At 45.3% G+C, this 21246-nt stretch overlaps 1 protein-coding gene across 1 annotated transcript in view; it reads right to left on the reverse strand.

Annotated features, from left to right (window-relative positions):
- Positions 1-21246, reverse strand: part of LOC147015635 (inactive carboxypeptidase-like protein X2) — a 113593-nt gene that overhangs the window by 69890 nt on the left and 22457 nt on the right. Inside the window, exons 8-11 of the mRNA XM_085849114.1 lie at positions 14488-14576; positions 13466-13589; positions 9369-9565; positions 6448-6627 (exon numbers count right to left, since the gene is read on the reverse strand). Of these exons, the coding sequence (XP_085705240.1) occupies positions 6448-6627; positions 9369-9565; positions 13466-13589; positions 14488-14576 (590 nt within the window). The remainder of the gene's footprint in view (positions 1-6447; positions 6628-9368; positions 9566-13465; positions 13590-14487; positions 14577-21246) is intronic.

The raw sequence follows: 21246 nt of genomic DNA on the forward strand, positions 1-21246 counted from the left end.
TGGCTAATATTAAAGAGAATGATGGCATAAGAAGAACTCAACCTGGAATCCTCGTGCATAACACCGCCCACACAACACACGTGGTGTCCTTTGACCAATCAGGAGCAGTGCAGTTACAGTATCGTTTCCTTCAGCTCAATTGGTCTTGTCCTGCACGTGATGTTTTCGTTTTTTTTTTCGTTCTTGTTGAATCTGAGGAGATTATTTTTTCCTTTTTGTTGTAAGTAAATTTCAACTACTAATGCATGACGAAACACTTGTTTATGGCTAATATTAAAGAGAATGATGGCAGAAGAAGAACTGAGCCTGGAATCCTCGTGCAGAACACCGCCCAGACAACACACGTGGTGTCCTTTGACCAATCAGGAGCAGTGCAGTTGCAGTATCGTTTCCTTCAGCTCGATTGGTCTTGTCCTGCACGTGATGTTTTCGGTTTTTTTTTTTTTGTTCTTGTTGAATCTGAAGAGATTATTTTTTCGTTCTTGTTGTAAGTAAATTTCAACTACTAATGCATGACGAAACACTTGTTTATGGCTAATATTAAAGAGAATGATGGCATAAGAAGAACTTAGCTTTCAGCGTTCGGCGCGAAATGCCATGGTGGACGGAAATGACGTCGTTCGTTCGTTCGTTCGTTCGTTCGTTCGTTCGTTCGTTCGTTCGTTCGTTCGTTCGTTCGTTCGTGCATGAGGGGAGCGTTTCTTCGTTTTTTTTCCGTCAAGCAATACATTAAATGGTTTTCACATATATAACACATTAGTTTCACAAATTTCCATTGAAATACTCGGGTATTTCCGTCAATTGTCGCCATTTCCATTGAGGTTACGCACTGCATCTTCCGGACGGCCGTCGTTGGCTGTCTTGAGGCACGTGGGGGGGGGGGGTCACCGGACCCACCGGAGACGTGGTAGACGACGCCGGGGACATTTCAAACTCGGTGCAATTGTATACAGCGCACGCGCTGTAACAACAAGCGCACACGTGCTCACCCACACACGTAAAACACCAGGTCACGTGTAAGTAATAACTGTGGTGAATGGAAGGTCGTGACGTGTGATCACATGATGCCCGGCTCGAGCACAGAAGAGATAAAGCTGAGGGTCGGCTCGGCCGCGGGGTTTTGTCCCTGGGGCATTGCCATTGTATGTCGCCGGCTCACTTGGTGCTCATTGAATGGTGAGAACACTGATTGATATAATACTGATTTATTTTGCGGTGATTAGTTGCGCGTGTGTACCTTACTGCTTGTACTCCATGCTGCGCTTGTATTTCCTGGTGTGCCCGTAGAAGCGGCTCCAATCAAATGGAATAAAGCCTAAACTCTGAAGGTTCTTCTCTCGCTCTCATTTCAATTTATTCCATTTGGTTTTCTCGGCTCTCTCAACCAACGATGGACAAGATCTACAAACCAGAGAGGTTCGACGCAGACCCAAACGCGACTGACGCAGAAATGAAATGGTCGCATTGGTTCTGTTCCTTCTCACACTATCTGACCATCATCGAGGAGGGAGCTGACAAATTTGCCGCTCTCGTGAATCATGTCTCGCCCAGCGTGTACAGGCTCTTCTCGGAGTGCGACACTTACGAAGCAGCGATCGACGTGCTGCAGGCGTTCTACGTGAAGCCCAAGAACGAGGTATACATACGACATCTTCTCAACACACGCAGGCAAGCAGCCGGGGAGACAATCGATCAGTTCCTGCAAGCTCTGAATCAGCTGGGAAAAGACGGCAGCTTCCGGGCCGTAAGCGCCGAGGAACACCGAAAGGAAGCGACACGGGAGGCATTCATCCAAGGACTCAGATCAGCCCACATACGGCAACGCTTACTAGAGAAAGCGCAACCCACTCTTGACAAGGTAGTCGATCAGGCACGAGCGATGGATACGGCTCAGCAGCAATCTGAGTCATTTGGGACACCGATGCTGCTAATGAACGCTGCTACGATGGGAACTCAAGGAACCCCACTGACACAGACACAGCCAGACATAGGGGATGGAGAAACACCCGAGGAGCCGGATACCCAGGCCACGTCAAACTCCTCGGCAACTGCTCCGGTTGGTAAATGCTTCTTTTGTGGGTACAAAAGGCATCCTCGTCAAAAATGCCCCGCCAGAGATGCCACATGCATGAATTGCGACAAGAAAGGGCATTATGCCAGGGTATGTAAATCTACTCTAAGGAGAAATAAACCCACTTCTGCGGCTCTCTACTCGCAAAATAAATTAACTGCAGCCTCCCCGGGGAATCTATCCAAGGCTATCATCAACGTACGAATTAACGGGCATATGGCTGAGGCACTGATCGATACCGGTAGCTCTGAAAGTTTCGTCAACAGCTCGCTAGTGAAGGGCAGGAAATGGATAATCCACCCGACAGACAATACAGTATGCATGGCCGCCACCTCACTACAATCCCGCGTACGAGGGTACTGCAATGTTGAATTGGACGTAAAAGGGTACACGCATCGGGATGTAAGGGTACTGGTGCTTCGTGATTTGTGCGCAGACGTAATTCTGGGTCATAATGTCCTCAAGCAGCACACGAGCGTCGAAATACCCTTTGGAGGAAGCAAGCCTCGTCTAATTTTAAATGCGTTGACCACCGCGGAGGTGACGTCCCCCCAGCTGTTCGCTAACCTGTCGCCGGTCTGCAAACCGATAGCGATCAAATCGCGGCGATATACCACTGCTGACATGAATTTCATCACTTCGGAAACCAAGCGATTACTGGAAGAAGGAATTATAGAACCGAGCGATTCGCCATGGCGCGCACAGGTGTTAGTAACCAGCAGTCAGAACCATAAGAAACGAATGGTTGTCGATTATTCCCAAACGGTCAATCGCTTTACCCAACCCGATGCCTACCCCCTGCCGCGCATAGACGAGATGGTCGAATGCGTGGCCAATTATAAGATATTCGGCACCATCGACTTGCGAAGCGCCTATCACCAAATTCCCATCCGAGAGGAAGACAAACCTTACACCGCATTCCAGGCAGGGAGGCGCCTCTACCAGTTCAGAAGGATACCATTCGGTGTCACGAATGGAGTAGCTTGCTTCCAACGAGTTATGGACGACATCATCTCCGATGAAAACCTCAAAGACACTTTTGTTTACGTGGACAATGTCACAGTGTGTGGTAGGGATCAGGGGGAACATGATATGAATCTGGACAGATTCTTGAGCATTGCTAGAAAATATAATCTGACTCTCAACTATGAGAAATGCGTATTCTCGGCAAGGTCAATTGACCTTCTCGGCTACACAATAGCCGACGGCACAATTAAGCCTGATCCTGAACGATTGCGCCCGCTTTGTGAGCTACCCCCACCTCAGGACCTGCAGACAATGCGCCGGGTGATCGGCATGTTTGCTTACTATGCAAGATGGATTTCCCAATACTCCGAGAAAATACATCCCCTAGTGCATTGCAAAAACTTTCCACCAGATGCCGCTGTTGTGACAGCTTTCCACAACCTCAAAGACGATATCAGTAATTCCGTGGTTTTATCGATCGATAGCTCGGTGCCCTTCGTGGTGGAAACCGACGCTTCAAATCACGCCATAGCTGCTACGCTTAATCAGTCTGAGAGACCCGTCGCGTTCTTCTCGAGAACTCTCTCTGGAAGCGAGCAGAGACACTCAGCGATAGAGAAGGAAGCGTACGCCATCGTCGAAGCGCTGCGCAAATGGAGACATTATTTGCTGGGAAACCACTTCACGCTCGTTACGGACCAACGATCCGAGGCATTCATGTTTGATGGGAAAAATAACGGGAAAATTAAGAATGAAAAAATTATGAGATGGCGGATAGACCTAGCTTGCTATAGTTACGACATTGTTTACCGGCCCGGGAGGGAAAACCCTGCTGCAGACACCTTCTCGCGGGTCTACTGCTCGGCGGTAATCAGTCGGGCTTTGCAAGACCTCCATGTGTCTCTGTGCCACCCAGGGGTAACCAGAATGGCACATTTCGTACGCAGACAGAACCTGCCCTATTCTATTGAAGATATTAAACAAATGAATGCTTCATGCCCTGTTTGTGCTGAACTAAAACCCAGATTCTATGGTGCGGCTTCTGGCAGACTGATCAAGGCCACTTCTCCCTTCGAGAGACTAAACATTGACTTCAAAGGGCCCCTGCCGACCGAGACAGACAACAGATACATATTCACTGTTATTGATGAGTATTCAAGGTTCCCTTTCACGTTTCCGTGCTCGGATATGACCTCGGGCACTGTCGTGAAATGTCTGTCTGACCTCTTCGCTATGTTTGGGAAACCTTCGTACATACATTCAGACAGAGGGCTGTGTTTCATGTCGGCCAGGCTAAAACAATTCCTATTAGAGCACGGCATCGCAACTAGTCGAACGACGGGTTACAACCCACAGGGTAACGGTCAGGTGGAACGTTATAATGGAGTTATTTGGAAAGCCGTAACTCTGGCGTTGAAATCAAGAGGACTGGGCCCGAGCGGTGGGAGGTTACCTTCTCGACGCTCTGAATTCCATACGCTCTTTGCTCTGCACGTCCACCAATGCGACTCCTCACGACCGAATGTTTACTCATCAATGATGTTATGTTGACGGCCAATCGGTGCCCAACTGGCTTACCCATCCCGGAACAGTGTTCATGAAACGCCCGGTACGACAAAGAAAGTATGAACCCCTGGTGGAAGGGGTCGAGCTCATCGATACTAATCCAGAATACGCTCATGTCAGGCTCCCGGATGGCAGGGAGACCACCGTGTCGGTTCGTCATTTGGCTCCCTCAGGGACTCCCCCCGCCGGTACACCACCATCTGGCACACCTCCCTCTGACATTCCCCCCCAGGTGTTTCTCCCCCAGGGACTCCACCCGAGAAGGGAGACGGCGGAGCTACCGCGTTCCACCCGGGGGCGATCGGGGAGTCATCTCCGGCACGAGTCGAGGCTCACCAAAAGGATCGGAAGCCTCCCTCAAGTGAAACTGCCATCTACTCCCGGAGAGGCCGGCGAATAATACCCCCTCGCCGACTCAATCTGTAAAGGGGATTATCGGCATCCTCGATGCTCATGCTCTGATATGCTCGTTACATAATATATCGATGCTCATTACCATGCTCCTACAACTCACAATAATCCTCACTGCTTGGCATGTATGCTTCTGTAGTTTAGATAGTTCGCGTTGCTTGAAATGTATACTCCTGTAGCGCTGAAGTAATCATGGTGCGTTAGCTGGGCCTCTAGTTACATTTTAAAGGCGGGGAGAATGTGGTGAATGGAAGGTCGTGACGTGTGATCACATGATGCCCGGCTCGAGCACAGAAGAGATAAAGCTGAGGGTCGGCTCGGCCGCGGGGTTTTGTCCCTGGGGCATTGCCATTGTATGTCGCCGGCTCACTTGGTGCTCATTGAATGGTGAGAACACTGATTGATATAATACTGATTTGTTTTGCGGTGATTAGTTGCGCGTGTGTACCTTACTGCTTGTACTCCATGCTGCGCTTGTATTTCCTGGTGTGCCCGTAGAAGCGGCTCCAATCAAATGGAATAAAGCCTAAACTCTGAAGGTTCTTCTCTCGCTCTCATTTCAATAACAAAAAAAGAGCAGAGCACCCCTTCAATGATGAGATTTGACATTTGTTTTTGCTTTTGCAAAATAAATATAAAGCACTCCTCCATTTGACCTCGAGCACCAGCATGTGACCTGAAATGAGCGGTCATATCGAAATAAAAACAGGACATGTGCCAAAGCCCAGGGTCCATTGTGCCTAATGAAGCCGGCTGTGAAGCTGGCGAAACGTTTCCCTGAGACCGGGTCTGCTCTCGCTTTTTTACTCAAAACAGTGCAGTCGATCTAGTTTTTTTTACTTTTGATTGGAAATGCCTTCTTCTTTAAAAATGTGTAATCTCAACCGCCCCAATCTATATATATATATATATATATATATATATATATATATATATATATATATATATATATATATATATATATATATATATATATATATATATATATATATATATATATATATATATATATATATATATATATATATCTGAAGAAATGAAGAAATGACTGCCCAATTCAATAGCAATCCAGATCATCAGCAAGGAACTCCATCATTGAGGTTTTGTCTCCTCCAATCCCAGAACCTCATCTTAGTTGTGTCCAAAGGTCATGTAATCAGGCAGGCAGACACAGAGATTTGCTTTCTTATCTGTAAACTGCAAAGAAGATGTGTTTATAAATAGGCAGCTCATGATGATTATTGATGAATTTTTATTGATTATTGTTGTTTTTTATGTCGTACTCACTACGAAAAAATATATGTTACGGCAAATAAACCATTTCCTTTATTCTTTTTCTATTACTTGCAGACATATACTTTATCATTTTCCTGCCACTCCACTATGTTTTTACCCACCTGATCCACTTCCCCCAGAAACCCCAACAACCTCACCATGATGTTTGTTGTCGTGTACCACTGTGGAAGCGGTACGTGATGATTCTGCACTGCATGCCGTCCTGCGGCCAGGTGTTCCGCTGCCCACAGGATGGAGTTCAGATCTGGAAAGTTATTTTCCAGATCGATCCCACTCAGCGTCCGTCTGCCATATGTCCAGCCGGCAAGTTCAGAACCCTGCAGTTGATGAACACCCTTAGTATATTTCAAACTGGAATTAATTTAGCATGAGAACTGGTTTGTTCACTTCACATAATTACAACCTAAATCTCAACACCTGTAGGAATCTGTTTCCTTTGTCACATTTACATTTAACTTCCTTCATCCCCATAATCGAATGACTGATTGTTGGTTGGTTCTACACTGTCACATGGTCCTTCAATGGCCTTTAGCACCAACACGAATCACATTTCGTAAACATTTCCATTACCGTGACAAATAATTAATGTTGCGCGATAATTTGACGAAAGGGTCATCTTCAAATGGCTGGATGGGTTTATTTTTCAATTGTGGAGCATGGGTTCCACTGGATATAGCCTGGTGTTGGCGCAGTGGTTAGGGCAGCGGCTTGGGATCCAAAAGGTCCTGAGTTCAAGCCCCGTTGGGCCACTGAATTAATACACCAGGGGGTTGACTCAGCCTGTCATCCTTCTGAGGTCGGCGAAGTGAGTACCAGTGTACTGGGCCGGTGTATACCCCGGTTAAAATAGGTGTACCATATCCCTGTGTCGTAAGAGGCGACCAGGGTTGCGTCAGGAAGGGCATCCGGCGTAAAACATGTGCCAAATCACTATGCGGATCATACGGATGATCCGCTGTGGCGACCCCTAACGGGAGCAGCCGAAAGAAGAAGAGAGATATATATATATTTCCCACTGGTTTTTTTTTTATAAGCGGTGCAGGCACGATGGGCCAAACGGCCTCCTGCTATGTCAAAGTTCAAAATTTGATTTCCTTGTTTCGTGAGACTCTGTACTTTTACCTTACTTGTGCTTTAGTTGTCATGACAGCAAATGAAATCGGTACTCGAGGAACATCAAGTGTTGTTCAACAAAAATAGCCAAGCTATAAACTTGAGGTCACCAAATGGCCTGCCCCACGCCATTGAGAACACAAGTGGTTTGAAGCAAGTGCGATGTTTATTTGATTTTAGAGTTCAAAAGAAACAAAAAAATTGTGAAGGTGCATTGTTTAATTCTGTTGGCGTTATTTAAATTTTATCTCAATTTTGAGATCGTAATTTTGGAGAGCTAGTATCTAAGGCTGGATCCACCCTAGCTCTACTACTGATACTACTTTTACGGTCCTTCCTCATGAAGTCAGCCGGAGAATGTTTTTGGTCGGAGTTATTCATGAACTGGTGATGTGGGCAGGAATATATAATTTGTTCAGAGTGCCGGTGATAACTCATCTCTTTGTGAACCACACCATGGAATTGTAAACTTTCACCAACAAGCAATGCTGACAGATGGATCCTCAGGCTGAACATCCTTCCGATGGACGGCACACACTTTGATGAACTGCTCTGCATGTGAAACATCACGATGACAGTTTATTGCTGAAGGCCCTGTCACACCTTGACGTTTTCGCCAGCGTATGCCGACGTATGAAAAATTTGGCGAATACGCTGGCACACATCGAATATGTTATTGGTAAGTTTTGTATACGTTAAGAGCACGCTGAAGCACGCTGGCATACGTCGTAGTACGCCGAGCTCGTCGACAAATTTTAAGCATGCTCAAAATTTTCTGACGTGCTCGGCATATGACTCACACATTCCGCATATGCTGGCCATAAGTTATAGGCACGTTATGCGATCGTTGACACACGTCGACACACGTTACTTGTAAGTTACTCATAAGTCGAAATACGTCGAGGTAATGTCTAGCGTACCCGAAACTTATTTCTAACCTATGAGTAACGTGCTTTGAACCTATGTGTAACGTATCTCAAACGCATATTGACGTATGTAGACGTATTTGACGTCTTCCAGAAGACCACAGAACTTACTGAACGTGTTTCTAACTTACAGCTACCGTATAATGGCGTATTGGCAGAGTTTAGGGGAACTGGCATATAAAAATGGGCTTCACAGGAGGAACCCGTCAGTATTCCAGACTCCATGTTGAGTGGATGTCCATGTCAGTAGTATCAGTAGTAGTAGTTGCAGTAGTAGGTCCATGTCAGTAGTAGTTGGTGAGCGTGATGGGGGATGGTGTGGGTGATGATGGATCCTCCTTGCGTCCACGGCCACGGCCAGGAGACTTCTTTGCAGCATTCTTCGAAGTTTTCTTCAGCATGACGATGATGTTGACAATTCGATGTCCAGCTTCGTTATAATTAAAATCGTCGAGCGGCAGCATCCATTTAAATAGTCGAGCGGCAGCGATTTAAATCTTTGAGCGGCAGCCTATTAATGGGCTACGCCACGTGATTGTCAGCGATACGTTGCAGCGTGCTATGCATAAGTTAGACTATCGTTGGGTATAGGTTGTGAACGCCGACAACATGCTAAGCATTTGTTGGTATAAGTTGTCTATAATTTATCGAAACGTTCTGTGTACGTTACTAATACGTTATGCATACGTCCAACTCGTTATGAATATGCCCAAAACTGAAAAAAACATCAATAGTTCAGCGTACGCCAGCGTTTTACATACATTTTGATACGTTGCCATACGCTGGCTAAAATGTCAAGGTGTGACAGGGCCCTGAGTCTGGATTCCAACCTCGGCTAGACAGCTCAGGGGCGAGTATATACACCCAGAAGCTATCCTGCCAGCCTTGGATCAATACCAGGTGTTGATAGAAAATGAATTATAACATAAATCTCAGTATATTTTAGTTGCAACTTGCAGGTGAGTCAGAGGTGTTAACTCCATCTTCCTCTAATGAAAACGCATGTTGCGAGGACCCACCAGCTTATACACCATCTCGTAGCCATCAGGGTTGATGGAGGGCAGGAGATGTATTCGGGTTTCATGGACCAGGCGCACGATCCGAGGGTTCCCCTTCCTGTACTCGATGCATAGGAACTGCATGAGGAAAAGGATAATTTCTCTTCCCAGGACTTCATTTCCATGGATTCCAGCCACGTACCTGAACTCGGGCTCACCTGTGAGCAGAACAAAACAGTTCAATCTTGCACAGTTTAATAATTACTCACGCCTCTCCTTAAAGACGTGCCATTCGTGGATCTTTTTTGGGGCTCCCACTGTTGAAGTGGACCAAGGGCATTTAGGTAATGAATTCATCATTGCCAAGGAATGATGGAAATAATTTAATTTTCCTCAATGAAAATTTTTCATTCTTGTTTATGCTTTTACTTCCTCAACGAACACTCTCCATGGTATGGTGGCATGCTTCACAATGCATCGCCCCCTGCTGGCAATGCACTTAATTTTTTGGGGTTTTTTTGTACACATAGTCAAGGCTCGGGGAAGAGCCGAGAAAACAGAATGTGTCAGGACACAACAGAACAAAAAGAAAAGCAGAAAGAGGGGGGAAATTCCAACGGCAGGGCCAAGGAACAACATGGAAGGAGACCGACAACAAGGGATGTGGGGAAGGATGAGGGTTAGGGGAGAATGCAGTGGGTGGATAATATGGATACAGAAGCAAATAATCAGGAATGAAAATTATGGAAATTTGGAGGAGAGGGGGTGGATTAACGGGGGTACAAAAGATCACGATTTTGGATGGGGATGATATGTGCCTGGTGTTGGCTTAATGGCGAGAGTAATGGGTTTGGGATCCTAGGTTCGTGAGTTCAAATCCTGCTTGGCTGTTGAATTAATACCAGGTGGGGTTGACTCAGCCTGTCATCGTTCCGAGGTCGGCAAAATGAGTGCCAGCATGCTGGTATCCTGTGTCGGAGTGGCGACCCGTCCAGGATTGTGCCCAATAGCCCAGAAGACTGCTTAGGCAGCACCAACGGTCTCCACAGAGTATGATCCCAATGAATGGATGGATGATCTGAGTGTGGTGAACAGATCGCTGGCTTGAAGACCTGGAGAGCAGGATGAGAGTGAAAAGAATGGAGAAGTTGGTTTCATTGGTGGAAATAAAGAGGAACAAATGAGAAGAGGTGAGCAGTGATCCTGGATTTAGGTAGTTTCACCAGAACCGGGTTGACGGTGGACTGTGTGCTCTGCAGAAACCTGGGGTGGGGCAAAGCACAGAGAGCGCAGAGGGTGCAAGACCAGAAGGAGGAGGAAGAAGACAGAGATCACTGACCTGCCTGCCATAGCAAAGTGAGGCCCATAGACTCAGCTTCAGCATAGGAGATTCCAATGATCTTTAAGGCCTTGAACAAGGTATGAGGCACGGGAGACAGCCCAGAGGGAAGAGCAGTACTCAATCAAGCTGCAGATAAAGGCTTTTTGGGTGGATAAAAGTTCATATGTGCCAAGAAAGGGCTTTGCACAAGGGAGGATGCCCAGTTGGTGACTGGCTTTGGAGGCCAACTTTGAAATGTGGCTTACCCAACAAAGAGCATGGCTGAGAGTGAGACCCAAGAGAATGAGTGACTGAACTTCTTCGAGAGGATTGTTAAGAAAATAGATGGGAGGGTTTGCGATACAGTTTTTTTGGATATAGGGAGTGAGTCTGAGATTTGTCAGGATTGAAAGCCATAATCCAAGTGTTTGACCAGCTTGTGATTTTGTCAATGTCTCAAGAGAAGAAAGAGGCTGCAGCCTGCCTATGTGAATGTTGAGGGATGTCATGACAGAGGGTGGTCATCAGCAAAGAATTAGAGGATTTTTCAGGGAGTCGTATAGATCATTGATGAAGATTAGGAATAGGATGATGCCATGAACACTGCCTTGGACAGGAAGAGGAGATGAAAGGATTCCGTTGAGTGCCGCACATTGACTGCGAGAGTGGAGGAAGTCAGTAAGTCATGTGTGAAGTTGGCTTTCAATGCCATAGACAGACAGTTTGGAGAGCAAGGCAGGTTTCCAGACTATACAAGAAGCATGAGATGTGTCTAGACGAGAGAGACGGCCCTGATCTCATGTCCAACATTGAGAGCCTCCATCCATTGTTGTGTGAGCAGAAGCAGCATGTCCAAGTTGGAGTGACCTGGTCTGAAACCAAATTGGTGATCTGAGATGAGGTTGTTGGAAAAAAAACAAACAGATTTCAGATCAAGTGTAATGATGGATTCCTTGACCTTGCTGATGATTGGAAGTAAGCTAATAGATCTGTAGTTCAGGCGATCAGTTTTTGCACAGTTTTATGTCATGCAGTGATATTTGGCTGCTTTCCAAGCAGATGGAAGATGACCTAGTGAAAATGATGGTGTGCAAAGGGCAGAGTGAGGAAATGCAAGAACAACAGAGCAGGCTATTAGTACACATGAGCTGATGCCGTCCACTCCAGTTGCAAAATCAGAGCCGAGGGTTGCAGAAACATATTCACCTTTTCAGATGCAAAAGACAGAATCCAGGAGCTGTTGAGTCTGACAGGGAAAGATGGGTGCAGAGAGCGAGGGGTTGGGGACACAAGATTTTTGAAGCAAATACAGAATTGATGCATTCGGCCTTCTCACGAGCGGAGTTGGCTGTGCTGTCATTTAATGAGAGGGAAGGGATTGAGGGGGAGCGGACACTAGATATAAGCTTAAGGTGCTACCAGTTTAGAGAAGTGAGACAAGTTTGAGAGTTCAGGTTTTACGAGGTTTTAGAGGAGGGAGACAAGTTTGAAAGTTATTAGTATATTTTTATTCGCTTTTATTATGTCGAGAATCGGAACCAAGACCACAGACAGCTCAGAGATGAGCACAGCAAATGATTTATTATTTTTGGGTCGCCGAAATAGGTGACCCTTATTGTCAGTAATTCTGTCTGTTTGTTTGGATGTTTGTTTGGATGTTTGCTCATTTGTCATCAGCATAATTGGTAGTAAACGTGGGCAGATTTTGACCAAACTCGGGTGGTAGGTACATCTTATGACCTAGTGCTTTGGAAATTGTGATGGTTGCTAGGGACGCTTTGGTTCCCTCGCAACAACCGAAAAACCTTCAAAATCGGTACCATTCACACGAAATCAATTACGAAAGCCATTATCCCACGTAGGGTTATCAAATTTGGCACGAATGATCTACAGGTGATTCTCTATCAAATATATTCTGGTTTTTGTGATGTATGGAATACTTTACCCGCAGCACCCCCTACAATTAGGGTATGCGCGAAAATTGGCGACAATTGAAGGCCCCAAGCGACCAGGTGAATGCATCGATACGAATGAAACTTTGCAGGTTTATGGTACTCAATGAGTACTACAACTTTGCCTCAAGACATATTGACCGATTTCGCTTAGGTCAGGGGTCAAAGGTCAATTGATGCAAAATCGATAATATGCGAGAGCTGGAGGTGCCTTCACACCAAATGCTACTCATCCTTGGGTTTTGGTCGGATGGTCATGAAAATTCACACTAATCATTTGAAATGCATTGTGCACAAACGAACGAGCCAGATTTTCGATTTAGATCTTTGTTCACCCACAGCACCCCCTCGAACTTTGGGGATTTCCGATTTCAAACTGTATTTTCGGTACTTTTCATTCAAATAGATACCGAGTAGTTGTCAGTAGATGGAACTGGATGAGATTTGATCTGCATAATATTAAGGTGATTCCCTATCCGCTATATGACATCCATTTTGCTCTATATCTTATAGTTTCCATGCTCGGCGACCCATCGCCGCCTACCGGCTTGTCTTATTATTTATTATTTTGTGAGGAAGCTTTTGATGTGAACTAAAATTGTTCGAATACACCAACGTGGCAGATTCATGTCCCCCCCTGATGGTCAACCATTGTAATTAGCTTTAACAGCCTGATAGAGGATTTGATCATTCTGATTTTCAAAATTGCCATTCAGTTTCCATGATCTCACCTTCAAAATAACTTTTTGCACAAATTTTTGTGTGAATGACATTAAACCATGTGAGCTGAGCCGAGTTAAAGCTATACAATGGAGCTGAGATGTTTACAGTATAACACAACTTACCAAGTTCATGCTTCCCTGGATTGTCAGTGATCTCTACAGCATACATCTTCAGTCCTCCGAAACTTTTTCCGATGTTATAAACTCTTGTTATGTCCGGGCATTTCTCATTGATCATCTTCATTATCTATAATTAGCACCAGGAGAACATCCAAATGTATATATTACATCAACAGCAAAAACTCTGAATCAGATAAAAGACCGTGGTTTTGTGCATAGACTGGATGTTAGAGGGTGCAATCAGGGAGAAGGAGTTTGGGTGAGAGGTCAGGAGGTGTGCAGTGCAAAGCTTCAATGTTCCGTTGAATAAAACCATTGGAGTGTATTGAATTCCCCATTCTTGGAGTATTTTATGACACAACAAAGACCAAATACAGTGTTGCATTGGAGTCATCAGAAAGAACCCAAATAAGCAAAGAACAAAGATAGTTATCTGGAGGAACCTGGATCGGATTCAGGTTTAAGCTGTTGCTCGTCTACCCTCAAACCCTTCCATTTAATGCTTTCCTTCCCATGACATTACTGTAGGGATTATGTAATGGCAAAGGTACCTGGCGTTGTTGGGCATTGTCGGGTCCCTCCTCCCACCCCTTCCTCTCCCTCATCCCAACACAACCCCCTCTCAACAGTCTCCTTCCCCACCCCTTCCCATACCTCCTCCCACCCTACACCCCTCCCTCTGGACTCCTGCCCCACCACCCCTCCCACCTCACATCTCTCTCCTACCCCACCCCTTCCCATCCCTCCTCCCACCTTCCCCTCCCTCTATGGTGCCTCAGCCTTTGTAGCCATGTGAAAGGTAATAGTAAATTATACCCCTAACCACATTCCTTACTGGGTGTCGGGAAGTGTTTTAGGCCCTCACAAAAATAATAGAAAAAAAAAACAAAATTTGATTTCTTCAAAATGTCAACAGGATTATAACAGCACCGGGAAATGCCGGGTACCCCTGCAAGTGGAATATAAATTCCAAATTGGAACAAAAGAAATCCGTTTTAAACAATAGGATATATAAGCACACCTACCTGCCTCATGCCCTTGTGGTTATGGTGACGAAAATCCAAGTTATCTGTCACTGTCGTTTCACCAATCATAGGGTTATAGTTTAATGGGTCTGGAAAAAAAAGGGTTTTAAACATTCACAAATCATCACAGAGCTCTTCCAAAAGTCGTTGAAGTATTTATTTCTCGAAGTTTTGGGTGTTTTTGCATTGGCAATCATAAAGGAAACATGAAACTTTGTTGTCTTGCCATTTTAAACCCCCCTCTGACAACAGGTGATTAATGATGTCAGAGTTTGAACCTCATGTGTTTGACTAAAGATGGGAGAGACTCGTGGAGGGAATGTGGAAGAAAAGCTAATGGAAAGTTTATATAGGATTGCTCATAAGATTATCTGCAAATAGGACAATAATTATAAGCTGAATGCTCACTTTCATTCCTTCATCCCACTATTGTCTCATGTGGAGCCATCTCCATGTGTCTGATCCCTCCAGTTATTCAAGAGTGCTGCCCATCATCACCCTCATGCTTTCACTCATCCCCAACACCCAACACTCTTCTATTCCCATTGACCATATCCACCCCACTTGTTTACTCTGACTCTCTTTACTTTACTCTTCCCCCTCTCTTTACTCTGACTCTCATCCACTCATGCGCAATGTTTTAGTCTCCCTGCGCCCCTCTGACCCTTGTCAGTCTGTGACCCTCTGGCCTTCTGTTGTAATTAGCTCCCCATGATCCTAGATTTCTGCATAAAAACAATTAAAACAAAATAAGCTAAGAGTATTCACTGTAATATATTAAAACGCACTGAAAAAAGAAAGAAATAAGCTGATCGGTACAAGTTCTAATCTGGGATATCTCGTTTTTTTACCTGCCACATATGGCAGGTTGACAAGAGCTGATCTCTTGTTGTTGTTGTTGGCAGATTTTTTTTAATGTGCACCCATTGGTTGGACAACTGCCAAATCCCACCCAAATTTGTCACTTGATTCCACCCACCATATCACCCCCCCCTCCAAAAAAAGAATTATGGCCACCATCTTAATTTTCTGGTGGGCCGAAGATATCAGGCTTGTCGGCCTTTGTTGATTATACACTGCCTGGGTTTGTTTTATTGCATCACAGGTTTTGACTACAAAGGTTAGGGTTTGACTACAACCCCACCTGGTATTAATTCAAGACTGAGGGACCTTGTGGTCATTTATCACTGACTTTATCACTCATTTACCATTGTTTTTGGCCGACCAGACTTGGTGGTGAGAGCGTCCATTCTTAGTCTGGGAGGTCGGCGGTTGAAACTCTGTCCGAGTCACACAAAAGACTTTAACAATGATATGTGTTGTTTCCTTGCTTGATGTTCAGCATTTAAGGATAAGAACAAGGACAATCCCGATCGGTTGGCATCCATGGGGAGGTGGAAACTCCTCCTTTGGAAATGCCCTGCTGAGTGCGGTGAGAAAGTGGCGCCATCGTTGTGACATCGCTGGTACCCAGAATGCCCCGGAAGTGATGACACGTTCCCCAAGCTCAGTGGCTGTGTTTGTCTCATCTAACGGTCCTGTGTTGTATGTCATGTATTTGTCTATGTCCATGCATGTGAGATGTGTGTGTGTGTGGCAGCTCAAATATGAGCCTTAGATTCTGTATTTAAAAAACATAAAAATAAAGTGAAACGTGACAAGATAAACTCACGTCATCACTGGGATTCCTCCCAGTGTGATTAAGGTCTATTTGTAGTGTGTAAAGGACTATGAATGTGGTTTTATCAAGGTTGATTACAACCATTATTTCTCACAAAGAACAGAACAATGTCGTTTTCATTCCACAACAGAAAATTCTGAGACTTTATATTCGGTTGATGTCCCCACCTTTCATGACAATAGTGTGAGGCATGTTGTGTGAATAGGATGTTGATCGATTGATGCTAACCGTCGTGGGAAGCAAGGAGAAGCTGACATTTCGGGCATTAAAAGGTCTTTTCCAGTTTTTCCTTCCTGAGAGTTTATGGCTGTATCCATATTGTCTATCCTATGTGTCCTCCCCTAACCCTCATTTTTCGCCACATCCCTTAGTTCTCCAAGTCTTCCCCTATTTGTCCGTCATCCCTGCTTTTGGTTTATTTCATCCCCACTCCCTTTCTACTGTTCCTTTTGTTCTGGTACATCCTGATCTGTTCCATGCTCCAGATCCTCAAGGAGCTTCAACATTGTATACCAGGAAAAAAGGTTATCGCCTGAAAGATCAGCGTCTCCTCGCTTCCCACTAAGGATCGCATCCCTCGATCAACGTCCTGTTGATTCCATCGAATGTAGAACCTGCCTGCTGATGTATATCGACACTAGTCTTCACAAGCAAGGCGACTTCTTCATTCGAGACTGGTGGAGGTACCCTCTGGCCACAAGTGAGAACATGATCAGGCAAAGGTGACCATTAAACAGATGATGAGGCTACAATAACCCAGGTATACCAATCAATGTGAGGTCAGTGTGAATCGGTGATGCAATAGACAGAGCATAGATGCGTAGTAAGTAACCATGTCGGGGACAAATGTTTTGGTGAACATAGACCTTGTTTATTTGAAATGCAACTTGCTATTCATTCAATACGAACCTTCCAATAAATACCGGTTATAAAATCGTTTTCCCGATTCGATAAATATAAACTGTCACACTGAAAAAATACTAAAGAAGGAACATACCATCTCATGATTGTTTGCATCTTTCAATAGATTTTAACTCAGTCGTGAATGACATGAAAAAGGTGAAAAGTTTACCTGCACATATGTATATATATATATATATATATATATATATATATATATATATATATATATATATATATATATATATATATATATGTATATATATATATATATATATATATATATATATATATATATATATATATATATATATATATATATATATATATATCTTCTACTTCTTTCGACTGCTCCCGTGAGGGTTCGCCACAGCGGATCATCCGTTATGATCCGCATAATGGTTTGGCATAGGTTTTACGCCGGATGCCCTTCCTCACGCAACCCTGGTCGCCTCTTATGATATAGTACACCTATTCTAACCGGGGCATACACTGGGCCCAGTACACTGGTACTCACTTCGCCGACCTCGGAAGATGACAGGCTGAGTCAACCTCCTGGTGTGTATTAATTCAAGCGACCAACGGGGTTTGAACTCAGGACCTTTTGGATCCCAAGCCGCCACCCTAACCACTTCACCAACAGCAGAATATATATATATATATATATATATATATATATATATATATATATATATATATATATATATATATATATATATATATATATATATATATATGACCACCATATACATCCACCATTGGGACCATACTCTGTGCAAAGCATTGGTGCTGCCTAAGCAGTCTCCTTGGCTATTGGACACAATCCTGGACAGATCGCCGCTCCGACAAAGGATACCAGCAAGCTGGCACTCATTTTGCTGACCTCTGAAGGATAGACAGTCAACCCCACCTGGTATTAATTCAAGAACTGAGGGGAAATTGAACTCAGGATCGGAGGATCTCAAGCCCACCACCCTCACCATTAAGCCAACACCAGGCACACACACATATATATATATATATATATATATATATATATATATATATATATATATATATATATATATATATATATATATATATATATATATATATATATACACATATCATCAGGTCAGATCAGGTATGGGAGCGTGTACCGAAGCAGCACGTCGCTGCGTCTACTTTCCACCGGTACTCCAGGAGCCTCCGTGTGGTCATCTCCCAGGCAGATGCCCGGCCCATCCCCATCTCCCCGAGATGCTGATAAATCTGCTGCAAACACCAGGTGCATGGTCTGCCCATTGGCCTCCTCCACTCAAGAGGCACCCTCGTTGAGAGAAACTGGTGAGCACAATCAGTGTCAGGAAAACGAGCCACATGTCCATACAGCGGCAGTTGATGCTAACAGACTATGCAGGTAACAAATCTCACTTGAGTCTCTCTCAGCAACCGCTAGTTGGACACAAAGTCCGACTAGCGAGAGCCAAGGATTCTCCAAAGACACCTGGTACCAAAGGAATTAAGTCTCTGTGTCAGATCTCTGGTCAGAGTCCAAGTTTCACATCCATAGAGCTAGAATGGAAGCACCAAGGACCTGGAGACTCAGACTTTCCTCCTCCCGCACAGGTACCAGCAGCACCACACTCCCATGATCCACTGATGATCCCAGAAATGATCCACTTAATCCATGACTCCCCAGGCCCGACCCAGATGTCTGTTGACCTCTGGCTCACAGCCAGCAGAGACATGAAATCCACTGCCAAGGTAAGTGAATCTCTCAGTAACCTCAACATCCTCACCACAAACAGGTACAAACAAGATTGCAGCATACAACATGTCATTGAAAGCCTGGATCTTAGTTTTTACCCAGGAAACCCATAATCCCAGCGGTCAATTGTTGACCAAGCCTGACGACTCTGGGCACTGGTGCTCAAGCAGATGGTGGCAAATCCTTTCAAGAATTATCTGAGCAAAGATCATGCCCGGCACTGAGAGCAGCATCACCCCTCGGTAGTTGCTGCAGTCCTGGCTATCACCCTTCTCTTTGCACAGAGGGTCAACAAGGCCCCTCTTCCAGTCAGTTGGGATGATGCCTGTGTTCCTGGCAGAGCACGGAACTGCATGCAATGACATGAGGACAGCATTTCCACCAGTCTTGAGAAGTTCAGCATGGATGCCACAGATGCTAGGAGCTTGACCCCATTTCAACTGGTCCACCGCAGCCTGTGTTTTGACAAACAGAGGAGGATCACAGTTGATTGGAGGGTCACCAATATGGATAGGAACACCCCTGACATCCAACTCAGCAGGAGGTAGATCAGCCTGATACAGCCGCTCAAAGTAACTGGCCCAGCAGGCCTTCACTTTGGACTCCTCTATCAAGAGCTCACCACCCTCCACTCCAACTGCAGTACACCGAGGGACGGTCTTGGAGGAACGCAATGCACGAATTCGCCTGTAAGCAGGATGAGAATCACTTGACCACAGGTATTGCTCTACCCCCTCACAGATTCCTCACACATAGGCCTCCTTGTTCACCATCAATGCACGTCCAGTTTTATGCCTCAACTCCCTGAAAGGCTCAGCTCCTCCATTAATCCTGGCCCTGCGACCTTGGTCAATTGTATCCAGTGTCCCTTGAGAGATAAAATTCTTCGTTGCCCACTGGTGAGTTCCAAAACACCCACTGGAAACATCAAGGATGATGGTCTTGAAGGCATTACACAACTCTTCAGGATTCCCCAAAGCACCCATACCCCCCAAATCCCCACTCAACCTGTTCACAAACTCCTTAGTGACCCTGTCATCCTTGAGCTTGCCAACAACCAGCCCAGGACAAATTCTCCCAGATTTAAACTGCAACTTCATAGTTGCTACAACAAGCCTGTAGTCGGTATTGAGGAATTGAGCACTCCTGTAGACCCTGCAGTTCTGGATCATCCTCCAGCGACCATCAACAAGCACATGGTCAATCTCCTTTGCCACACCACCAGCATTGGAATACCAAGTCAAACGATGATCCTGTGGGTGCTGAAACCATGAACCAACCACCCTAAGTCCATGACTTCTTGCAAAGTCAAGGAACTTTGTGCTGTTCTGGTTCACAGTTCCAGACCCATGGGGACCAACACACATCTCATAATCATCCCTATCAGTTCCAGTCGATGCATTGAAATCCCCCAAGACTGGATGAGTATCTCGCCTGGGGCAGTGATCAACCACAAACTCGAGCGTGGTATGGAATGTGTCCTTCACGGTGAGATCACTTGCTTCAGTCGGAGCATATAAAGAGACCAGGGAAATGACACCGAAGGAGTGACGAATCCTTCGTCTCATAATAGGCTCGTTGACCGGTGTTACCTCAATTATCATTGGAGTCAGCTTATTGGACACAGCTACATCAACTCCTTGGGTATGCTCACCATCAGAGCGACCATTACAAGAGTAGGTGTAACCACCCGCCATGATCTTGCCACTATCCTTTCTCTGAACCTCAGAAAGTGCTGCAATACTAATGTTCAAACGCTTGAGCTCAGATGATAACAGACAGGTTATCATCCTCTCTTAGTGATAGGACATTCCAGGGACCCAAGGAGACCGCCATTTTGTGGAAGACACCTCAGCACCACCCTGACGCACACTACCTTCCCAACCCGGGAAGGTTACTCCGTGTGTTTCCTCTTATCATCACAGAGTGGGGGTCCAAGAGGCTTTGCCTCAATCCTGTCATCTGGTGAGCTGCTCTGTGAAGGCAGTTGCACAGAAGGTACTCCCCACGGAGTGGGTTTTCAGTTTTCTTTGCATTTTTAGTGTGTTTTGCGGAGTGAAGGGTATTATGGTGGCTGGAGTGCAAATCCTGCCACCAACCTCCTGAAAAAGAAAAGAGCAACCCAACTGCAGGAGAACATCCACAGACACAGTTGGGCATGAGAAATGGATGGCTGTTGGCTCACAAGGAGGTCCTCCGCCCTTTGATATCATTAAAATGTCCATCGGCACGCAAAATTTCAGCTTTTTACATCATCCGGAAGGTACTGATCTTTAATATCAGTCAGTGAGTGAGTCAGTGGTGAGAATGAGCTTCATATATATATTGTTGCGAATTCGCGCCCGCCGGCGTGCGAACGGCCACGTAACTCGAATCGCAGCACGTCGCCCACCGGACGGACAATTCTGTCGTGACCCTCTCGGACTAA

Source organism: Eptatretus burgeri, chromosome 12 (assembly GCF_056783735.1).
Source record: "Eptatretus burgeri isolate ZD-2024b chromosome 12, Ebu_testis_v1, whole genome shotgun sequence".
Classification (NCBI taxonomy): Eukaryota; Metazoa; Chordata; class Myxini; order Myxiniformes; family Myxinidae; genus Eptatretus; species Eptatretus burgeri.